Below are 21,900 nucleotides of genomic sequence, written 5' to 3' on the forward strand. Positions count from 1 at the left end.
TAGTCGCTCAGTCACGCCCGACTCTTTGTGGCCCCATGGACTGTAGCTCTTCTGTCCAAGGAATTCTCCAGGCAAGAATACTGGAGTGGGTTGCCATTTCCTTCTCCAGAGGATCTTTCCAACCCAGAGATCGAACCTCAGTCTCCTGCATTGTAGGCAGATTCTTTACCATCTGAGCCACCAGGGAAGGCCCTGCATGTTTTATTGTAAAAATATCTCTATTTCTCCCAAGAATCACCAGAAACAGATACCCTTTTTAATCTGCCATGTGAAAGGAGCCTCAGCTCTGCAGTGCCCCTTCCTCTACCCAATCGCACAAAAAGCCCACCTTCTACGGCTGAGGGCTTTCAGCCTGGCTGGCAGCAAGTGCAGCAACTAAACTTTGTTCTAAAAACAGGAACCATTTCCTAACCGGCAGCAGCAAAACTCTCTAGGGCAATGGTTCTCAGCCTCAGCTGCATCTCAGAAGTAACAGGGGAGCTTTTCAAAATCTTGATGCCCAGGCTTCACTGCAGAACAATGAAATCAGACTCCCGTGCTGTGGGACCCAAGAACCCATATTTTCTAAAGCTCAGTAGGCAGTTCCAGTGTGCAGCTAAGGCTGAGATCCACTGGCCTAAATAAAGACCCTAGACAGCTGGAGTGCCCTTAAATATGTGTATGGGTGGGGGTGAGGGTAGAAGGGGGTATACACGTTGAGGCAGGAACCCCAGGAGAGAGCTGGACACCCTCCCTCAGCAGCCATGCTTTCCGCATGAGCCCTCCTTACCCCCTGCCCCAGTTTCTCAAAGGTGTACCCCAGAACACAGGCCTGTTCTAGTTGATTCTCTGAACACTAAAATCAAAAGTCCACTGCTGATCCTTGGACATCCTCTCACGGTGCATATGTTCGATGGGCAGAACCCAGCAAATGTAGGGCCTACAGGCAGGATGAATCATTAACTACGGAGGCCCCAGCGTCAGGCCTGGGGAAGTTTTTAGCTAATTTGACTCGATGTAGGACTGCTGAATTAATTATGAGCCTGCATACACCTGTAGAATGTAACTGCTCACTTCTGTCTACAAACAGGCCCATTTAGGCAAGGACCTGGCTTGGCGCCCTCTCATCTAAATAACAAAACAAATAAATAAACAGAGCTCTGCCACCACTGCCGTGGAGCAGACACATGGCTGCAACCGGGAGAGTGTGGCCAGGGGCCTCCGGTGAGCTGGGTGTCTAGTACACACAGCCGCACGAGGGGACACATGCAAACCCCTTTAGGTTACCCCTAGCTAGCTCAGGAAGCCAAAGTGGTAGCAGCACAATGAGCCAGGAGAGAAGTTTTAGTTTACTGCTAAAAACACCCTGGACTTCTGCAAAGTTGCTGTGCTGAGTTTTAAGATGGTTTCTGGCCATCTGCAACACGGAAGTCTCAACCTAGCAAAGTTATCTCACTGAGGGACAGGGAACCATCCACTTGCCACCTGGAGCTTCAGAGCTAGGATTTGGGGGAAGGTCACCCTCCCAGGCACAGGTGAGCATGTCACCCAACCACAAGCCAAGCGCGGTCCCCAAATCCTAGAGAGCCATTTTGAAAAGGTCCGGGGACAGGAAATGCTGACAAGAACATTAAAAAAAAAAAGACCAGTGTTTGCCAGTGGTCCCCAAAGGATCCAACCGGGGTCTGCTCAGCCATCAAGTTAAAGAGGGCCCGCAGGGCAACTGCCCACCTGCTCCCGTAAGACGCTGACAGCCTGTCTGCAGGAGCCTGGTTTCCCTTCTAGACCACGGAGCTTGCTTCCTCCCAGTGAAAGCCTCCTGTATCATTACGTTTACCTTCGAAGGACGTTTGCTCTGCACATTCCTGAAGAAGGTGGTCTTGGCGGTGAAGAAGCAGTCCTCCAGTTCCTCCTCCAGGCTACAGTACCCACTGCTCATGATGCTGTCCACCGTCATCTAGCCCGGAGCCCCGGCCGGAGGCAGCGAGCGCATCTGCTAGGGGCTCGGGGTGCGGCACAGGGAGGCGAGGACCCTTCCCCAGGCGGCCGCGGCGCGAGCTTCTAGCCCCGCCGGGGAGCGAGTCCGCTACCCGGCCGGGCGGACCCGGCGCCGGCGTCTCGCCTTTCACACTGGGGCCCGAGGGGCTCAGGCGGCTGAGTAACCTGTCTCCTGCAGGCGGTCAGACCCGGACGCCGCGCGGCGCACCTCGCTCTGCAGCTCACTGGGCATCTGCGCCTTCGCGCCCTCCGCGCCGGCGCCCCGCTCCACCCCGCGCGGAGCCCTTTCTCGGCCCGGCCCCCGCCTCTGCGCCGCTCCTGCCCCTCGCGCTGCGCAGAGGGGTTCGGAAGCCACTTCCTCTCGCAAGGTTCCTCCAGGCCCCGGCGGTCGCCACGCCCCTCCGGGTCCTCCCGCCCCAGGCCCGCGCGTCCCCACCCTGCCGCTGGACCACACCGGCAAGTGGACCCGGGGCATCCCGAGTCAGAGCAGGGATGCGGGGCGGGAATGGACTGGACTGGACCGAGGGAGAAAATGCCCTCTGTGCTGCCTCCATCCTCCTGGTCGCAGCTCCTCCTCCCCCAGGACGGCTGGGGCTCAGGAGTAGCAGGAGCTCGGAGGCCCACACCGTCGCATCTCCCTTCCCCCCATCCTCTGCCTCACGCCACGCTCTCATTCCCCATTCCCTGGGTGAAGGAGCCAGGACCCTCGGAGTGGTTAGAGAAGTGACTGCAGAAGAAGAAAATCAATATCTGGTCTGCCTGGAGAAGCAGCAATATTTTAACTCGGAAATGCCAGAAGAAACTGCAGGGCGCCCCCACCTCCAAGCATATGCAAATCACATGCAAAGTTACAGCAATCTGCAGAGTAAGCAGGCCCTTCCACCCACCCCAGGAACTTGCCCCCAGGAAGCCTCAGGTTTCTAAAGGCGCCTGCAGACACCACCCAGGTTATTAGTGCATTTTACTCCGGGCGGGGAGGGGTGCGGGGTCTGGCCAAGAGGGGTCTTTGCCAGATGTTGTCATCTCATCAATTACATTTCTCCATTAGAAGTGGATGCAGGCACACCTTCCTCGGCTGGGGCTGAACCCTTCAAATCCTTCATCTACAGTAGTTACTGTATGTGCCTGGTGATTTACATGCAGCCTGTCATTTCCCAACAGCCTCGGGATAGAGATTATTATTGCCTTTTTACGGGTGAGGAAGCTGAAGCTCAGAGTCACATTGGTAGGACAAATGTGCTGGGACTCAGACCCGGGTCTTTGCAATCCTAGGGCCTGTGCTCTTGTCAGTGTGATGCCATCCCTCAGAAGAGATGGCACTGATGCGTTGTGTGTGCTGCCGACTTTCAGCAGAGAGGGGCTCGGAGTCTCGGGAACAGAACACAAGATTTCAGACCCTAGCAACGCCAGGGGTGCCATGCTTGTGGAGTCTGATGGCCTGGGGACCCCTGGGGGCCCTGGAAATGCCCAGAGAGTGGCTGAGAAGGCTTATCAGGACTTTCTCCAAGTCTGTGTCTCCTGTAGTTGCAAAAAGCATCCAGTCTTGGGGCACAAGCTGGGTTAGGGGCTAGACTCAACCCCCAGACTACAAGCTGCCAGCTCCATTTTAAGCTCTGGCTACTTTACGAGGAGCCCTCTTCCTCCCCCGTCTTAGTCAAATCCGTCAGTGCTCAGGATGGTTTCAACTGCAGCCCAATTTGGCTCCAGCCTCCCACACAGTCTTTTTTCCAGGAGCCCGCGAGCGCCTGGCAGGCATGAACACGAGCTAGCCGAGAGCCTGCGCCGCGGCCCACTGACCTGCCCAGCTCCAGGACGGATACCAGTAGCCACCTCCCAGGCCGGGAGATAACAGGTGGAGGTAACCAGGTGGGGGTGGGGGCTGGGGGTGAGCTACTGGGTGTTTTCAGGGAAGAATGCACGTAAGTGGGGTTGAAAGTAGGTTTTGGAGCAATCTGCTCTTCAAATGAGTATTTCAAAGACTGTTTTGTCTGGTGAGGCTTCCCTGATAACTCAGTTGGTAAAAGAATCTGCCTGCAATGCAGGGGACCCTGGTTCGATTCCTGGGTTGGGAAGATCCCCTGGAGAAGGGTAGGCTACCCACTCCAGTATTCTTGGGCTTCCCTGGTGGCTCAGTTGGTTAAAGAGTCCGCCTGCAATGCGGAAGACCTGGGTTCGATCCCTGGGTTGGGAAGATCCCCTGGAGAAGGGAAAGGCTACCCACTCCAGTATTCTGGCCTGGAGAATTCCATGGATGGTATAGTCCATGGAGTCGCAAAGAGTCAGACCCAACTGAGCGACTTTCACTTTCACTTTGTTGGGGGAGGGTGGTGGTTCACCCCAGAGACTATGGTCCAGGGAAAGGAAGCTGGTTTTGGCCTCACCAGCACCTCCAAGGTCAATGTCAGGATGATGAATCCTGCAGGGAGGGGGCTTTGCATGACCCCTGGGTCATCAGCAACAGACTCCCTGCTTTGTCTGGCCAGTGAAAGAACACATGTTTCCTTACAAAAGGAGCCTCCTTGCTCAGTGGGAATTCAGTATTCAAGGGAAAAACAGGCCCCAGATTCCCTGGCCACACTGTGTCCTTGGAGCACATACTGACCTCTGCAGAGCAACTGCCGCACTACACATTCAAAAGTACAGTCTTAAAATCCAGCCAATAACAAGCTTTTTCAACCACAAGCCTAAGTGCCCCAGGAGTCAGCGTGAGTCTCTGCTTGTGAGCGGCACACTAGATGTCAGATCCACTTAGGAAAAGGCCTGAGTGACACCGTGTTCTTTTAGGGCACTGCTCCTGCCAGCTCAAATATTATGGAAATTGACATCTGAGTAGGGCTTTTCAAAGTCCCTCCCCCTCATCACTTGGGTTGCTCTGCAACCCTGACAGCAGGTTTTACTCCCACTTCACAGATGAGGAGACCGAGGGAAGCGATGTGGTCCATCATAGCTCGTGAGATATTTTCAAAGCCTAGTTAGTGTCTGTGTGTCTACCCGACCCCACCTGTCAATGAATCTAGGCTTGGAAGGAAGCCAAGCAAAGCAGAGACCGTGCTGGTGAGGACCCTGGGACTCTTCTGAAGCCAGCAAAGATCACATGTGATACAACAAGTTGGCCAGCCTCCAGGAGGAAAAATCCAGACTGAAGCTCCATAGTCCCAGAGGGAGGAAGACCGGATTCCTTTCAACGTCCAGTGACGCTGTCTGCACCTCTTCCCCGTGAATAATCAACAGTGGTGATAACCTGGCCAGGGGAGGGGAGGAGGCAGCAGGAAGAGCCCAGACAACAGCCCTCCATGCTTCTGGGAGTGAACGCGCGAAGGGTAGAACTAGCTCTTCTTGTCCCTCGTCCCAGGAAGAGGAGTCTGGACCTGAAGCTGCAGCATCCAGAGCCCCAGAGCAATGATAGCATTGCTGTTGGTGGGGGTGGGGATTCAGAAAGCCCCACTGAAGTGGTGGATGGGTGACTTCCCTGTCTCAGAGCGTCAGATGACAAAAGACATCATTTGAAACTTTCTTCCTCTCTCAAATGCCATCCCGACATGTGGCCAGATCCCTTGTCAAATCCACCCTGTGGGAAAGCTGTGGTGCAAAAATGGAAGCCAGGGGGCTGGTATTCCAGGCCCAGCTCCAGCTCTAGCTTGCTATGGGAGCTTCAAAACTTTGGACCTCAGGTCTCCTCATCCAGGACCCATGGAAGGGTCCAGAAATCAGGTTTGGGGCCTCATGAGCGACAAACATATTCAGAGGCTGAAAACCGAGTGAGGTGCCAACCCACCCCCGAAACCATTTGGAGTGATCATTAGCCACCTTGTGCAGAGCCTGTCCTAGTAACCTTGTGTGTTTCATTTCATTTAATCCCTACAACAAACTGGAGAGGAAGCTACAGTTCACTATCTCTACAGAGTGGAAGAGGAGGTTCTGGCAGGTCGAGTAACCTGCACACAGTCAGGCGTGCTCGTTCCCGGTGGAGTCAAATCAGCCCAGCTGGTCTGACTCCAGACCCAGGCCCTGGAATGTGCTGCACAGGTACACACACAGCATGCAGAACCTGCCCCCGACCACTCTCCGAACAGTCACGCTGCCTGACACTGGCGTCTGTCGCAGACAAGTCAGGAGCCGCCTTCTCAGTCTGCCTATGACCCTGTCTTCCCTTTGGCTCACTGGGGTTTTCCAGAGTTTACTGACTGTTTCCTCCACCCCCCACCCCCGTGTGTTCACGCTGTCCCTGGAAACTGAGTCTAGGCCAATGGCTTCAACCACACTTGACCTGTCTCATGATGCCCTCTCCCCCAGGTACTCCAGATAGATGCTTCACCAGGTACCCAGCCCTCCCCACTATGGCCTCACTCTCAACAGGTCCAAACAGAGCTGACTATTCAGGGCCTCCCCCTCCCCCCCCCATCCTTTAGAATTTCCTATCTTGATAGATGCCATTAACACAGATTATTGCAAGGCCTTCCAATAATTTCCTTTGTTTCCATCTTGACTCCTGCAAACTCCCTGCTGTCTTGTTGCCAAAGTTACCCGTCTAGACCGAGATCTGATCAGGAATTTTATGATCTGATCATAAAATCTTCCCATTCAGATGTCAACTAATAATTATTGAGTAAGTACTGAGGATCAAGACATAGTATCAAGCTGATTCATTTATTCAACAAATAATTATTGAGCACTTTCTACATGGCAGGCACTAGACTGGGTGTTCTGAAGAACACAGTCCCTGCTTTCTCCTAACAGCCAGTCCAAACAACATGAAATAGGATGTCATACTGGAGCTCCCGAGCTCTCATATACTTCATTCTTGCACTTAATCCCCCAGGCATGGAATAGGGGACTGGTTCAGAATTGGGAAAGGAGTACATCAAGGCTGTATATTGTCACAACTGCGTAAGAACGTATTTTACAGATGGGTGAAATGAGACTCAGGATGGCTGATTTGCCCAAAGCCAAAGAGCAAATAAATAGTGGGTTCAGATTTCAAATCCAGAGCCTCCGTGTCTGACAATTTTCCACCACAGTGGTCCTGCCTCCAGTGACGCCCCAGTGCCTACAACAACATCCTAAACCCCAGAGTAGGTCCTTGAGGGCCTTTCATAGCATGTGCCCAGCCTACAGCCATATCCACCTCCAGCCACACTCAGGCAGCCCTCCTCACAGGCACAGGTTCGCCTCCTGACCCAGCAGCCGCCCTCCCCTCTCGGGGCCTTGCTCTCGGTTTCCTCTGCCCGTCAGAGTCCTCCTGTGGCCCCCGCTTCCTGATGCAGGTTCACCGCCGACAACCACACCTCCCCCACCTTCCCAGCGCCTCTCCTCTCGGAAGCAGCCTTTCCCAGATGCCCTCTCTGGGGTGAACCTCACTGCCGCCCCGTGTCCTGAGAGCAGCATTTGACAGCATTAGACTGTGGGCCCAGCAGAGAGCTCAGCTTCCCCCGGATGACTTCCTGTTGTGAGAGGTATGCGGCTGAGCACCACTGAGGCTGACTCACAGCACAGTCAGTTTTCCGGGGCTCCTGGCCCTCTCTACGCCTCGCTGGCCGGGCTGTCAGGCTGCCAGCTTCGCTAGGGCCCTGACACACACACCGAAGGCGGTTAGATCAGCCCAGACTAAGAGGCGGAGACCCTGCAGGGCTCTTGCTGGGTCTGAGGCAGGCCTGGGGAGTTGGCCTTCTAGCTGCCCTCCTTGAGGGGAACTGGAGAATCATAAAAAATGTTTCTGACCAACAACCCCATCCCTCACGTGATCTCTTCAGTCCTCCAGGAGCCAAGGCAATGTGGTCACAGATGTGAGATGAGTGAACAACTCTTGCACTACTTAGAAAGAGAGGCTTGTTGCCTCCTTAGGGCTTCAGGCCGAGCTGGCCCAGCCAGAGGTCATCTCAGGCACCTACTGGTTCTAGGCTGGGATGAGTGGGTGGGGCTGTGGGGGCACAGAGATACATCTCCAGACAATGTAAACATTTCTAGAGAAGCAAGGGCTAGAGCTCTGGCCCTGCTTGGAGCCAGGATATCAAGAGCCTCCTGGTTGGGAAGCCATTCCCATTGTCTGATCAGAACTGAGCTCCCCTGGGCCATCAGACAGGCCTTAGGGCGGCCCCTGTTAGAGACAGCTGTTGAGTGGAGTGGAATCACTGACAGCTTTGGCCAGCACTTCTGGCTTCTAGAGCGTGGAGGGAAATCTGTGGTGGGGGAGCAAGGTGGCTGGACACTGGCCCCTTCCTCTGGCACCTGTGGATGGGCTGGCAACAAATGAGATAAAATGTATTCGATTAATCCAAAAGAAGGAAGAAAAGGAAATAAAGAGCAAATAGGGTGAATGGAAAACAAACAGTGAGATGATAGACTTAAAATCTAATTACATCAATAACCACATTAAATGCAAATGAACTAAATAACTCAAAGAGCAGAGATGATCCAATTGGATTAAGAAAAACAAGATTCAACTACTTGCTTTCTGTAAGACATGACCTTTAAATATAAAGACACAAATAACCTAAAATAAAAGGATGGATAAGGAAACAACATGCTAATGGTAATCAAAAGAATGCCGCCGTGGCTATAGCAACATCAGACAAAGTCAATTTCAGAACAAAGAATATTGCCAAAGATAAAGAAGTTTATTTCATAATGAAAAGGGTCAATTAATCCAGAGACCGTAATGTTAAGTGCTTACGCACTGAATAATGCAGCTTCAAAGTACAAGGTAGATTTGGAAGGCGAAGTGGCCAAATCTACAATTAGAGTTGGAGATTTCAACACCCCTCTCTCAATAATTGATAAAAGCAGCAGACGGAGCACATGGTGTGCCTCAACAAATGTTAGCTAACGTTGTTATCACAATTCAGCCTGATAAACCTTTAGAGCGTTTCAGAGGAGACCCAGGACCAGAATCCCTGGAGAGGCGCACCCGCATCTATCGGGAGTGCTCCTTAGGAGCCCAGCCTCTGCAGCAGACCCGGTCCCCGCGTGTCTTCCCTTCCGGCTCCGTGGCTCCCCCGTGTGGCGGCTCTGGGTTCGGCGTGTGTGGCGCGGGGCTGGGGGCTGCTGGGGCATCCTCCTGAAGGGTTCGGAGAAGCGAGCCCTCGGCAGGGGCAGGGCAGGGACACGGAGGTGCGGCCGCGGAGACAGGACAGGGCCGGGGGCCAGGGAGCCCGGCTCTCCGGGCCAGCTGGGTCACTGCTCCGCGGCTGCGGGGGCCGCGGGAGGCGATTGCAGCAGGCGCCCTGCGAGGCGGGGGACCCAGTGGGCTGCGGGTGGGGCCGGGCGGCCTGACCGGGAGGGCTGAAAGGCCAGCCGGCCATCCCCCATCCCTTGGTGAAGGCAGACAGGGTCTTGAGTCGTTTTATCAACAAAGCAGAGCAATAAGAGGCCGCGAAGAAGGGGATAATCGTGTCCTGTAGCGAGAGTACCCGCCAAACCACAAAACCACGGTGTCCTGGTTTTACGTCCAGAAGAGGGCATCTTTCTGGTAGTGTGGAGAGTAGGCAGAGCCAGCCCATGAAGGGTTTTGTGTGCTAATCCAGATTCAGACTGATTTTGAGAAGCGGCCAGGGGTTTCCATCACAGGGTGACAGGATTAAAAAGAAAAAATCCAGTAAGGCTGTTGAAGGCACCAGAGACAGCCCTGGAATGTTACGGTGACACCAACATGCTTTCACCTGCATCTTCTCGCTGGAGCCACAGAACTACCATTGCTCAGAGGAGAAAGCTGAGGCTCAGGGAAGCTAAGAGGCTTATGCCGGTCACACGTCCACAATGTCATCTACACAGTCTGAACTAGAACCGAGCTCTCCTGTCATCCAGGCCAGGGGTCTTTCTTTTAAGAAAATAGGTATTACCTTTTAGAAGTATTACACTAGAACCATCTGGACAGCATCAGGACATTCAAATAGCCCCGAAGCAAACAGCAAAAGTCAAGGGTTCTCTCACTGTACCCTGGTCACCCCCCGCCGGCCCCCGCAAGGTGAAATCTCTTCCAGCAGATGGTTGGGTGCCCTGCAGGCCTCACTCTTGCACACATTTACACACACACACACACACGCACAAAGTACACATGGATTGTCTTGTATGTACCACTGAGTGACTTGTCTCTGTTGGCACTACCCCTTGTCCGTACACGCAGATCCATCCCTCCTTTGGAGAAGCACATGGGTCTAAGTGTCAGTGGCTGGAATTTCCTTCCTGGTACCCCAGCAGTTCTCTCCACTGATCACAGTGTCCAGCAGGCAATCGCTGGACCCAGTGTGCTGGTATTCAGGGCACCGGGTAACCAGAGAGCAGCCTCTGCTGCCCACGGAGGGCACCAGAAAGGATTTTAAAACAACGCCTGGCTCTACTGTTTTTTTAATTTTAGAGATTAAATATTAATTATGTGTGTCAGGGGAAAAAAATCCTAAGTACATCAATGGTTATTCAAGGATTGAAACTTTCCCCTCTAACATAAGTTCAAGTTTAACACAAGGAATCTATTTGAAGAGGAATATTAAGTAAATAGTAGCTCAGGTGGACTGTTGATATGGCCAGAGTCCTCAGTGTGGCAAGTGTCTAAGGGAGGTTTGGGAACTGCAGCGGGCGGGGCTGGACTTGCAGACCCGACAGAGAGCCTCGTTTCTGAATCCTGCTCCTGGGTTCCAGAGTGCCACCAGGAGGGGGGAATCTGGGTCCGATGGACATGAGATTCCATCGCCGGCTGCAAGAGGTTTAAGCAGGAGGGAGAGTGCTGATTTTTTGATGTGTCGCCTGTGCCTTCCACGTGCCAAGGAAAGGGGCCCCAAAGGCCAGGCACAGAGCTGCCGGGTCCCTCTGGGCAGCAGCAGGTCCTGGTAAGAATTAACAGCTGTGGGCAAGGGCTTCCCCTCTTGGGAAGTCACGGAAGGGACCAAGCCAAACCAGCAGAGGTCTCGCTTCGTCCGGAGGGCACTGGGGAGCCCCTGGGCTTTTTTCATCACAGGGGTGATGCGGGAAGAGCAACCTGAGCACTGCCTGAAGTGTACAGTCTTCGGGGCGTGCCCTCGAATAAGGGAACTGCAGCTGTTTCGGCAGCGCACTGTGATCCTCAGCTGATAGCAACCACGTCCTCTAGGAAACACCTTAAACTGAAGAGGCGATCTGGGTGGACTTGAAGGGCTTTGCTTGGTCAGCAAAGGGTGCCCAAGAGAAAAGCCAGTCACCCCAAAACTTGGAGATCTCCAAGGAGAGACGGACAAAGGCGCGGGCAGCTCGCATCCGCGCCTCCTCTATTTCTCCACCTGGGAGAGACGTGCACAACCCACAAGCCTTTGGAGTGCAGCTGGGCTCTAAGCCTGTTCCCGCCCCCTTAAACACCCGCCCCGTCTTCCTCCCTCCCCACCTCTCTCTGCATAGCAGAGAGAAGACAGCCTGAACCTTGGGACTCCTGCTTTTCAAAGGTTGAGGCCAAGCAACTTATCAACAGGATGATCTCAACTGTGTTTTGAAAAATGTATGAATGTACAGGAAGAAAATGTAAAAATGTTAACGAACAGTGGTTCCTTCTGGATGGAGGAAGATCAATGATTTTTCTTTTCCTTCTACAGGACAGCGGAGAAATGCCACCAGGCCAAGACCTCGTAACAGTCATGTGCCTCCAAACTGGCAGAGCTCTTATCAGGGCCCAGCAACAAATCCTCTCCCCGCCCCCTGAAAATGGCACTCTAACATTTGGGTAGCTCAGACCAGGTGACGAGGTCAAGGTGAACGCAAAGCTCCATCCTGGTATGCAACAGAAAATTGAGCCAAGGCGGAAATCAGGACAAACAGGCTTTTTAGAAAACGCGAGCGAGGCTGGAGCAGGGCCCGGGTTTTATTGATAGAAGGCTAGGTGCTGCCCCAGTGGTGCTGAAGCATGCAGCCAGGCCTGTCCAAGGCAAACACTGCAGCCCAACCCAGCCGGCCCGGAGCAACCCCCACTCCAGGCTGGCTGCCATGGGGGCTGCTCGGCACCCACGAGGGGCTCTTGGCTCCTTCTGTATTTTTGTGGTGGTTCTGCTCTAGACACAGCCCTGATTCAGCTTGCCAGAAAATTCCAAGGTTGAAACATCTCCCCAACAGAAGGAGGGGAGTCACTCTGCTCCCAAATACTCAGACTTGGAAACACCTGCTCACTGTTGAAATTCTGAGGATGAGATAGATATCCAGCAAAGTCCAGGCCCTGTTCTGGGGTTCCTGCCCCCCCTCCCCCCACCTGGCACTTGAGCGTGTTGGCTAAGTGGGGCTTAGTTTGGGTTTCTCAAACTGCAGTGTTCACATCTGGGTCTAGATGATTCTTTGTTGAGCGAGGGGTGAAGTTGCGGGGGGGCTCTCCTGTACAATTGGAATCTGTTTAGCGGCATCCCAGGCCTCTGCCTCCTGGGACAAGTGGCCTCCTCCAAGCTGTGTCCGCTAAAAACGTCTCCAGTCACCACCAATGACCCAGTGGAGAGGGGAGGGCAAAACCACCCCCACTTGAGACCTGTTGCTCCAGAGGGAGAAACAGAGACCCAAATGCAGGATGTAGTGGGCTGGGCAGGCTCCAGGGGAACAGAAAGAAGACAGACTTGGAAGTTCCCAATGGAAAAGAAAGTGGGGGAAATAGTCTAAATAAGAAATTTAGGAGACGTTGCTCTATGGTGTGCTATGTAACTTCCCTCCTCCACCTTCTAAAGAAAGTCTTCCGCAAAAGTCTGCATCATTCACCAGGGCTGGGGGGTCAGATTTGTCTCCCTGCCTTTTCTCACCCTGGATGGGGCACGGCCCTCCCGAGGGGTCTGGTTACATGCAGATTCCAGTATAGACAGCTCCAGTTCCAAAGCGTGTGGAGGATGTACAGAAGTTTTCTTCTCATACTAAATACACGAGTTACTTGAATCTGTTTAGGAACGGGACATTCCTCCAGGATGAATAAAGTTGATCCAAATGTATTACTTGTCCCTTCTTTTTTTAAAAAAATAATTTTATTTATTTATTTATGGTCTTGCTGGGTCTTCACTGCTGTGTAACTTTCCTCTAGTTGCGGCGAACGGCGGCTACTCTCTGGGTGTACTGCTTCCCATTGCCGTGACTGCTTCTCACTGTTGTGGCTTCTCTTGTTGTGGAGCATGGGCTCCAGGGCACGTGAGCTTCAGCGGCTGTGGCCCGCGGGCCCCAGAGTGCTGCCTCAGCAGTTGGGGAGCACGGGCTTAGTCGCTTCGCTGCATGAGGGATTTCCCTGGATGAGGGATCAAACCCATGTCTCCTCCATTGACAGACGGATTCTTAACCACTGAGCCACCAGGTGTCCTTTCTTATGGGCAAATCCCACTCAGCAGTACCTTGACACATGTTTAACCAGGGACAGGTCTATCTCAAGGACATGTGTAAGCTCTGCAGCATTAGTATGCTCATCTATTGAAAAAAATACCTCAGAGGGTTTCAAACTAATCACCTTGCACTGATTCATTACAACATGGTCAAGAGGAGGGACTGCTATACAACTGTCACCAGATAAATAAATCCTGTTATATAAACAATGCACATGCGTGCTAAGTTGCTTCAGTTGTGTCCGACTCTGTGCGACCCTGTGAACCGTAGCCCGCCAAGCTCTTCTATCCATGGGATTCTCCAGGCAAGAATAACGAAATGGGTTGCCATGCCCTCCTCCAGGGGATCTTCCTGACCCAGGGACCAAACCTACGTCTCTTACATCTCCTGCATTGGCAGGCAGGTTCTTTACCATTAGCATCACCTGAGAAGCCCCATATAAGCTATGTACCGCACTGTAATCTAGTGATCCAGAGAGCTGAGGGCCTGCATCAATGATCTTATCAATACTGCATTTCTCAGGCAAAGTGCATATCTTTATGTCATCTTCTGTGATACAGCCAGCCTGCACCACCTACCATGCCTCTATGGCAACTGAAAAGTGAAAGTCGCTCAGTCGTGTCCAACTCTGTGACCGCATGGACTGTACAGTGCATGGAATATCCAGGCCAGAATACTGGAGTGGGTAGCCTTTCCCTTCTCCAGGGGATCTTCCCAACCCAGGTCTCCCGCATTGCAGGTGGGTTCTTTACCACCAGCTTTACTGGTAAAAGGTGACAGGCAGTTTTCCTTCTGAAAAAATTTTTTGATGATCTACACTGATTCATCATATCCATGTACTGGTTTCTTCCAATGCCAAGAAGACTTAGACAGGCAGCAGCAGTAAAACTGGGCAATGAATCATAATTTTTCTCACTGCTCATAATGTCCTCCATAATCCCAGGATAATACAAACATGGTGTCATCCTCGGGGCCCTTGCCGTGATATCCAGTGAATGGTGAGGGTACACACAGCATGAGCTGGTCTTGACTGTACAGTCCGCGCAGTACGTGTGTTCATCTTTCTTGACGTGTTTAAGTTACTTCTATATTGCCACTGATTGCGGACAGTGTACAGGACAATCTCCTTCTCATATTCTGTGAATTTCCAAGACTCTCTGTCACATGGGCTGGCAGCTTGTTCTAGGAGTATTTGTGCTGAGTGTAGAGCTCCGCAGCTCTATTCGTGATGCCGGAGCCTGGGTGGTGGGTGCCCGGGACGACACCTCCCACCGGCCCAGCATCACAGGGTGGATGGCCTGGGTTGCCCTGCGGCTCGGGCTCGAGGTATCTCAGTTCAGCCCAGGCCACGGGCATGGAAGCGGTGGAGAGGGGAGGCCAGGTGCCTTGGTGTCTGCAAGTTTCTCTCAGAGACACAGAATTTTAGAGCCGATTTAATATCATTTTAATAAAAGTGCACATCACATGTGCTTCCTTTACTGCTTTCCCAGTGGGGGGAAGGGCTGGGGAACAGCAGCAGGGAGGCTGGTAGCACCCATGGGTGGACCCGGTGACTGAACATTGTTGAGCAGGTATGTCACGGCTAGAAAAAGCACGTGTGGATGGCAAGTCTGGGGACCTGGGCCTGGACCCCAGTTCCCCAGGCCCACTCGTATTCTCGTGAGGAAATAACCAGTCATTCAGCATCTGTGTCGTCTCTCACGACACCCAGGGCTTTGCCCTCAAAAACCAGGGATTTATTTAAAGTGCTGCTCCTAGTTGACTGTATCACTAAGTCCCCAGCATTCCTGGGCTTGGCACATGGTCTACATTCAAAACATATTTGTTAAATGATTAGATGACGTCCTGGGACACTCCTTACTTCCTTGACCAACAACCTTTGACTCATACACTAAGGCTTAGAGGAAACGTCACCTCCTCTGGGAAGTACTCCCTGATTTCTCCCAACAAAAACAACTGCACTTCCCTGTGTATACTCAGAACACCTGGCTCATACTTTTATCGAAACATGTATCACAGTATATACCATTTGATTATATATTATTTGGTATACATTTGTATATATTTGGTTGTATACTATGTGGTTGTATATACTATTTTGTCTGAGGACAAAAACTGTAACAGATCATTTATTATCCCCACTCTTACCAGTGCTTGGCACACAGCAGATAAATCAATGTGTGTTCAATACAAGAATTAAAAACAAGCATCTCCCGTCTCCCTCTCAAATGCTTGACATCAAAGGTTGGATACATCCTGGTTCAAGTACCTCAGCAAAGCCCAGAATCAATAACTGCTTTGGACATCAACTTCCTGGTGCTCTGACCCAGGGCAAGAACACTTGTTCAGTCCCTCTGAAGCTGGCCTGGTCTGGCTGGCTGGCTGGCAGGACAACGCACTAAGAAGCCTCAGCGCCAGCACCCCCGCTACCCCAGGGCTACGAGACTTCAGAGGACCCTCAGGAGCTTTCCCTGGGACCCCGCCCCCACCATACCCCCCCCCCACGGCTGGAGCAATGGACAAGACAGGCTCTGTGCCTGGGTGGACTACAGGGCACTTCTCAAGAGCAGCAGGCGTCCCTGCGCCTTCCCCCCTGTTCCATGCCCACAGCCCCTTGGCAAGGGGTGCCATCCTGCTATTTATCACAAGAAGTATATCCTTGGCCTCTCTCCGTTTCCGGCACAGAGCTCCGAAAACCCTTGGAACTTCCTAAGTACAGAGAGCGAGAAAGATGTTTCCTATGTTGATGAGGTGACTTGGACCCCACCTCAGGATGCAGGCTCGTTGGCAGGAGAACCTACCAAGCATTAGAGGATGGGAACTTCCCCTCCCAGCCCCCAGGCCTCTGGGGAATGGAGAGGGGCTGGACGATGAATCGGTTCCCAGTGGCCAGGGAATTGATCAGTCATGTCTGTGTAATGAAGCCTCCATAAAACCCCAAAAGGATGGGGCTGGAGAGCTGGGTGGGTGAACATGGGGCGGTGTGGAGAGCGGGTCTGGGAGAGGGCTTGGAAGCTCTGTGTACCTCCTGCCTAGCCTGCCGTCTGCCTCTCTTCCATCTGGATGTTCCCGTTACATCCTTTTTATAATAAACTGGTAATCTAGTAGGCAAAAGATGCCTCTGAGTCCTGTGAGCTGAGGGGGCTGTGGAAACCTGGATATGTAGCCAGTGGGTTGGGGCACAGGTGGGAACACGGCCTTGTGATGGGTATCTGGAGTGGGGGGAGGGGAGCGCGTAGAAAGTGCCAGAAGGGAGCTGAGTTGCGGGACACTCAGTGCATCGCAGGATTGCTTAGGCGGTGCAGCCACCCGCCCCTGCCCCATCAGAACCGGGTGAAGAATCTGTGTGTGCTGTGGACCTCATCTGGCGAGAACGAGACCCCGACATCCGGCGAACGTGGAACACTCATGCACCTCCCGCTCAGCAGAGCGCATGGGGGTGAGGGGCGCTGGACCCCTCAGAGGGCAAACCCCGCGGTCCCTGCTGCCTACCTGGCTGAAGGTCACGGCGAGGGTGCTCTCTGGAGACGGTCTGTCCCGGGAGGCGCCATCCTGCTGAGCGCAGTCCAGCTGGATCAGGCTGCGGCACTCCGGGTGGCTGGTGAATTTGCAGTCTGGAGGGAGAGAACCAAAGGGGGATTAGTGGTGAGAAATGCCCTGGGGGCAGCATGCGGCTCCCAGAGGGAAGGGCGCTCAGGAGGGAAGCGGAGGCGAGTGGGGGTGAGGGGAGAACCCCGGGAGAATGCCACGGCTCCCCAGGCCCCGAGCACGTGGAGGGGAGGAGGTGCTTAACAGTTTGCAGACTGCTTCCACCTCTGCTGTGGCGTGTGGCCCTGCGGCCGTTAGCACTGCTACTTTACAGACGGAACTGCAGCCGGGCGACTTCGGTGACTTTCTCTTAGGTCATCTGCCTTCAGACTGGCGCTCTTTCTACTGATTTCTGTTACTCATCAGGGGTCACAGATCCCTGCGGAAGGACTTGAGTTTCTGGGCCCTGTTCTGCCGTCTATAAAGCACAGGCAATAACCGTCCCACTCGGTACACAAGGATGTCTGTAGTCACAGGGGAGGTCTTAAACTAAAGGTGCCCTGGTGGCTCAGATGGTGGCTCAGATGCCTGCAGTGCAGGAGACCCGGGTTCAATCCCTGGGTCCGGAAGATCCCCCGGAGAAGGAAATGACAACCTACTCCAGTACTCTTGCCTGGAAAATCCCATGGACGGAGGATTCCAGTAGACTACAGTCCACAGAGTCGCAAAGAGTCAGACACCACTGAGCGACTTCACTTTCCTTTCCTTTCCTTTCTAGGGACAAAGGCATTATCATCAATGGGAAGGTCTGTCACCTGTCTCTGACCCTACCCCATCTAGAAAGGTGTCAGCTTCTCTAACCCGGCTCACAGCCTACAGACAGCATCCCAAACTAGGTGCCTCGGGGGAAACCTCACCTTTATTTCCTAAACAACGTTCACCTACAGAAGTAAGACATAATGTCCAGAGTTGAGAAGAGTGTAGGGGAATACCTTTGAGATAGGGAAGCTGAGGCTCAGAAAGGTAAAGCGAGATGCCCAATGACGCACAGCTCACCGGCCAAGCCACAGCTGTAAGCAGCCTCCGGCTGCCTCTCTGGAACCTCCTGGGCAGACGGGAGGTGAAGCTAAAGAGGGCAGGAGGCAGCGAGGCTGGGACCAGTGAGGGCAGGGGGGTGTATGGAGGATGGGAGCAAAAAAGGATGGCAGCAAGAGACGTGAGCACGCGCCCACGAGCAACACCCCGATCTGAGGTTGGCTCCCACAGACTCTGCTGGGCCTGCCGGGGTCACCTGTCCTGCAGATGCCGCAGCTCAGCTGGAAGGCCCGGCTGGGGAGGCGGCCACAGGGTCCATGAGAAGGCTGCCCGATGGTGACGGGGGCGTGTGGGGGGGCACGGCAGCCGGCCCGTCTGGGTAACCTGGGGACGAGGAGAGCTTCTGACTGATGAGGGCTCGGCCCCCTTCCTTCCAACAAGCTCCAGAACCTCAGCGCACGTGGACTGCCTTCTTAAAAACTCATTAAGGACTTGTTTGGTTGTGTCGGGGTTCCTAAGTGGCACTCAGGATCCTACGGATGTGTTGTTGAGGCACCTGGATCTCTAGGTGCGGCGTGCCAGCTTCAGTGGCTGTGGCACTTGTCCCAGGGATGTAGGATCCTCGTCCCCCAGCGGGGGTTGAACCCACTGCAAGGAGGACTAACTGCTGGGCCTCCAGGGGAGTCCTTGGACAGTCTTCTTAAAGCTGCTGCAGCACTGTGCCTGGGGCTGGTGGTGGAGGTGGGTCTCCCCTTCTCCCCAGGCTCTCGGGGGGGTTTCGGAGTGAGACCACCACTCTTTTCAGCCACCACCTTCTCTTCTGCCCCCAAAGATGAGCACAGGGACCACCCTCCTTGTACAGATTTTGCTGTGGACGCCACAGCGCAGCACCTGGGGATTCCAGAACCCTGCCGCCTTCTGACTCCGCACTCTGAAGTCCCAAGCATCCTCCAGGATGGAGCTCAGGAGCCCTGCTGCTCGCCTCGCCCATGCCCACAGCCTGGCCCACCGCGGCGAGGCCCACTGCGACACCTCTTCCTTCAGAGCCCACCCAGGCCTTCCAGGCCCTGCTCCCGGGAAACTGTCTCGCCTGAGCAGGGGCTGCGTGGGGCCCGCTCAGAGCTACGCACCACACCCCTCCCAGCACCCCCATGCATTCCTGGGCCCCCAGAGGATTCCTGCCCAGTGAGGATGACCTCACCCCCAGCAGGGTGGAAGGCAGGGAGGAGGGTGTGCAGGCCGAGTCTCCGCTGCCCGTGGAGCCCAGAAACGCCAGGGCTTCGATAAGGGAGCCCCGAGGCCAGAGCCCAGATGGAGAGGCCTTGCTCCAGGCTCCGCTCCTGGGACACGTCTGTGTGGCTCCCGGCAGGCTCAGGGCGTGAAGGATGCTCCGGGGCTGCCAGCCAGTGGGGTCCCGCCAGCTCTGCCCTGAGGGAGGGCTGCCCCTGGCTCCCAAAGGCGAGAGCATCTGAACAGAGGATGCCGCCCTGCCGTCTCCTCTTTCAACTGTGCCCTGCCAACGCGGGCGCTGTGTCCAACTGCGCACCTCACTCTCTCCATGTCTGTCTGTCTGTCTCACTGACACAGACGCACACATGCTCTGAAAAGAGCACTAAAACCATGCGAAGATTTTTTTTTTTTCTTATGGGTCTGATGATGAGCTGGACAGAGCCAGGGAACAGAAGAGTCCAGGAGGAGTGGTTTGGGATTTTATAAAAAGCACACTTTAGCACCAATGAGTCTGTCCCATCAGACCGTGTAATCACAGACCGGAGCAAAACCACCAAAGCATGTCTTGATATTCCCTGGTCCCTGGAAACACTAAGCTCGGGGCTTTGAGACCAGCAGAGATGAAGTCAGAGTCCTCAGGCCCTTCTCCGCACCAGAAGCAGACCCCGCCAGCCACAGCCAGCAGCCGGCAGGCCCCCGGAGCTCTGAGTGCGGACAGTCACGAGTCTGCAAAGGCAGGGCCGTGCTCCACCGGGACCCAGAGCTTCAGCCCTCACGGACCATCTTTCCCCCGAGACAGAAGGAAAGGAGGGGTCCGTGTGTCCTGATGGAGAACGACTCCTGGGGCACCCTCAGACCCAGGCCGCGCTGGATTCCTTGCTGCTCTAACAAAGCACCACCAACCAGGTGTCTTAGAGGCTAGAAGTCTGAAATCAAGTTGTCAGGAGGGTCACGCTCCTCCTGAAGACTGTGGGAAGACCCTTCCTTGTCTTTTCCTGGCTTCTGGAAGTGTGCTGGCAAGATCTCCGATGTCCCTCGGCCTACAGCGGCAGGACTGCACTCTCTGCCTCCATCTCTGAGTCCAGCCTCTTTCTGTTTCCCCATAGCACAGGACAGGTCCCCAGGGCCCACTGGCCCTGGGCGCCGTGTCTGCACCCGGTCACCCTCACGGGACGCCAGTCGTCCTGGGTTAGGGGACCTCCTGCTGGAGCACGACCTCTTCCTGCGCTGTGCTTAGTCGCTCGGTCGTGTCCGACTCTGAGACCCCAAGGACTGTAGCCTCCAGGCTCCTCTGTCCATGGGATTCTCCAGGCAACAATACTGGAGTGGGTTGCCATGCCCTCCTCCAGGGGATCTTCCTGTTTTTAGGCATGGGAAATATAACTCAACCCATAACACAAACCCTGGGCAGTATTAAGAACCCAGAGCCCTCAGTGTCAAACAGAGGGCGTTCCTCACAGACCCCAGAGGTCAGCGGCAGCCTGGCAGAGGAAGGAGGAGGTGGAGAGCTGAGCCAAGGCCGGGACCTCCACCACCTCCACCGGCCCTGCTCCTGGCTTTCTGGGTCCCTGAAGGTCACACCAAAGGCGCCGTCCCCAGCGAGGGGGTCAGGTCCAGAGGCCATGGCAAGCTAATCCCAAGATGCATCTTTCTTCCACTTTAGCCTAGAGGTCTGCCTGGAACATTCTGGAGATTGTTTTCCAAGATGCAAAAGCTACAAACCTCCCTTTAGTCCCCAGGGCTGCCAAAGTTAGTTCTTGCCTGACCCCAGTTGCCAAATGCACATACACACACACACACACAGAGGCACACAGGCCTACAAAGAGGCTAATTTTTCTCAACCAGATGCATTCTGTTGATAAGGAACCCTTCAGGCCCTTTCACCCCAGGCTTGTATGCAAGATCTCAAGAGAGAGAGAGGAGGAGCGTTCTGCTTCATTCTCCCTCCCTGGAGCCGGGATGTGGGGTGAGAGCGGGCAGGCTCCCAGGACTCAGAGCCTGGGTACAGCGCGCCCACAGGCCTCCGGGCGGTCACTCCCAGGTTGGTGAAGAGCAACTTCTCACCCTGTGACCAGAGCCACTTCCGAGGCCCGCGGGGAAGCCTCTGAGTCCAGGAGCTCCGAGTCCATCCGCTGGGTACCCCCGGTCTTCCTGGACAAGGTCAGCCTCAGAACAAGCTAACCACTTCCCCCGTTCTCCTTGGGACCCGCCCTGTGCTACGGGGAAATGGAAAGAGGGTGGACTCAGGGTAAGTACCTGCTTTACAGAGCCGCTGAGAGCATTAAATGAGGTAATTATGTAAAGCATAACACAGCACCCGATGCAAACTAAGAGATCGATAAATATTAACTCTTTTTATTAAGCGGCTAAAACCCAAGTCGGCCTCCCCAGCGGTCACGGCCCCTGGCGTCCTCATCCCGGAAGCCCGTCTGTGTTCCTGGCATCAGTGTCACTGACCTCCCCCCAGACCCACTGCGTCCTGACACAAAGGCCCGGACGCATCCTCACACGTGCGCCTGCGTGCCTCTTCGTGACCCGCCAGGCTCCTCTGTCCATGGAGTCGCCAGGCAAGAATGCTGGAGTGGGTTGCCAATACCTCCTCCGGGGGATCTTCCCGACCCAGGGACTGAGCCCACACCTCCTGCACCAGCAGGCAGGTTCTTTACCATGGAGCCACCCGGGCAGTCCCTCAGACCCCCACCGCGCCCCCTCCCCAGGCTGAGCAGGGGAGGCCCCAGCCTCCAGCCCCCGCACAGGTGATGCACCAGCTGTGCACGGAGCCTGGGGGGGGGCAACACTCCCCACCTCGGGGAGGCACCTTCCCCTGCCTGCGCTGTC

General features: G+C 54.5%; 1 protein-coding gene across 2 annotated transcripts in view; it reads right to left on the bottom strand.

Moving 5' to 3' along the window:
• The window catches only part of RASSF5 (Ras association domain family member 5), a 72,907-nt gene that overhangs the window by 28,833 nt on the left and 22,174 nt on the right, over window positions 1–21,900 (bottom strand). Inside the window, exon 2 of one of the 2 annotated variants that reach the window (XM_070474564.1) lies at window positions 16,762–16,883. In XM_070474564.1, the coding sequence (XP_070330665.1) occupies window positions 16,762–16,883 (122 nt within the window). Of the gene's footprint in view, window positions 1–1,816; window positions 2,339–16,761; window positions 16,884–21,900 lie in introns of those variants that run through there. The other variant, XM_020896565.2, reaches the window with a different exon arrangement.

The sequence above is a fragment of the Odocoileus virginianus genome, chromosome 11 (assembly GCF_023699985.2).
Source record: "Odocoileus virginianus isolate 20LAN1187 ecotype Illinois chromosome 11, Ovbor_1.2, whole genome shotgun sequence".
NCBI classification, from domain to species: Eukaryota; Metazoa; Chordata; class Mammalia; order Artiodactyla; family Cervidae; genus Odocoileus; species Odocoileus virginianus.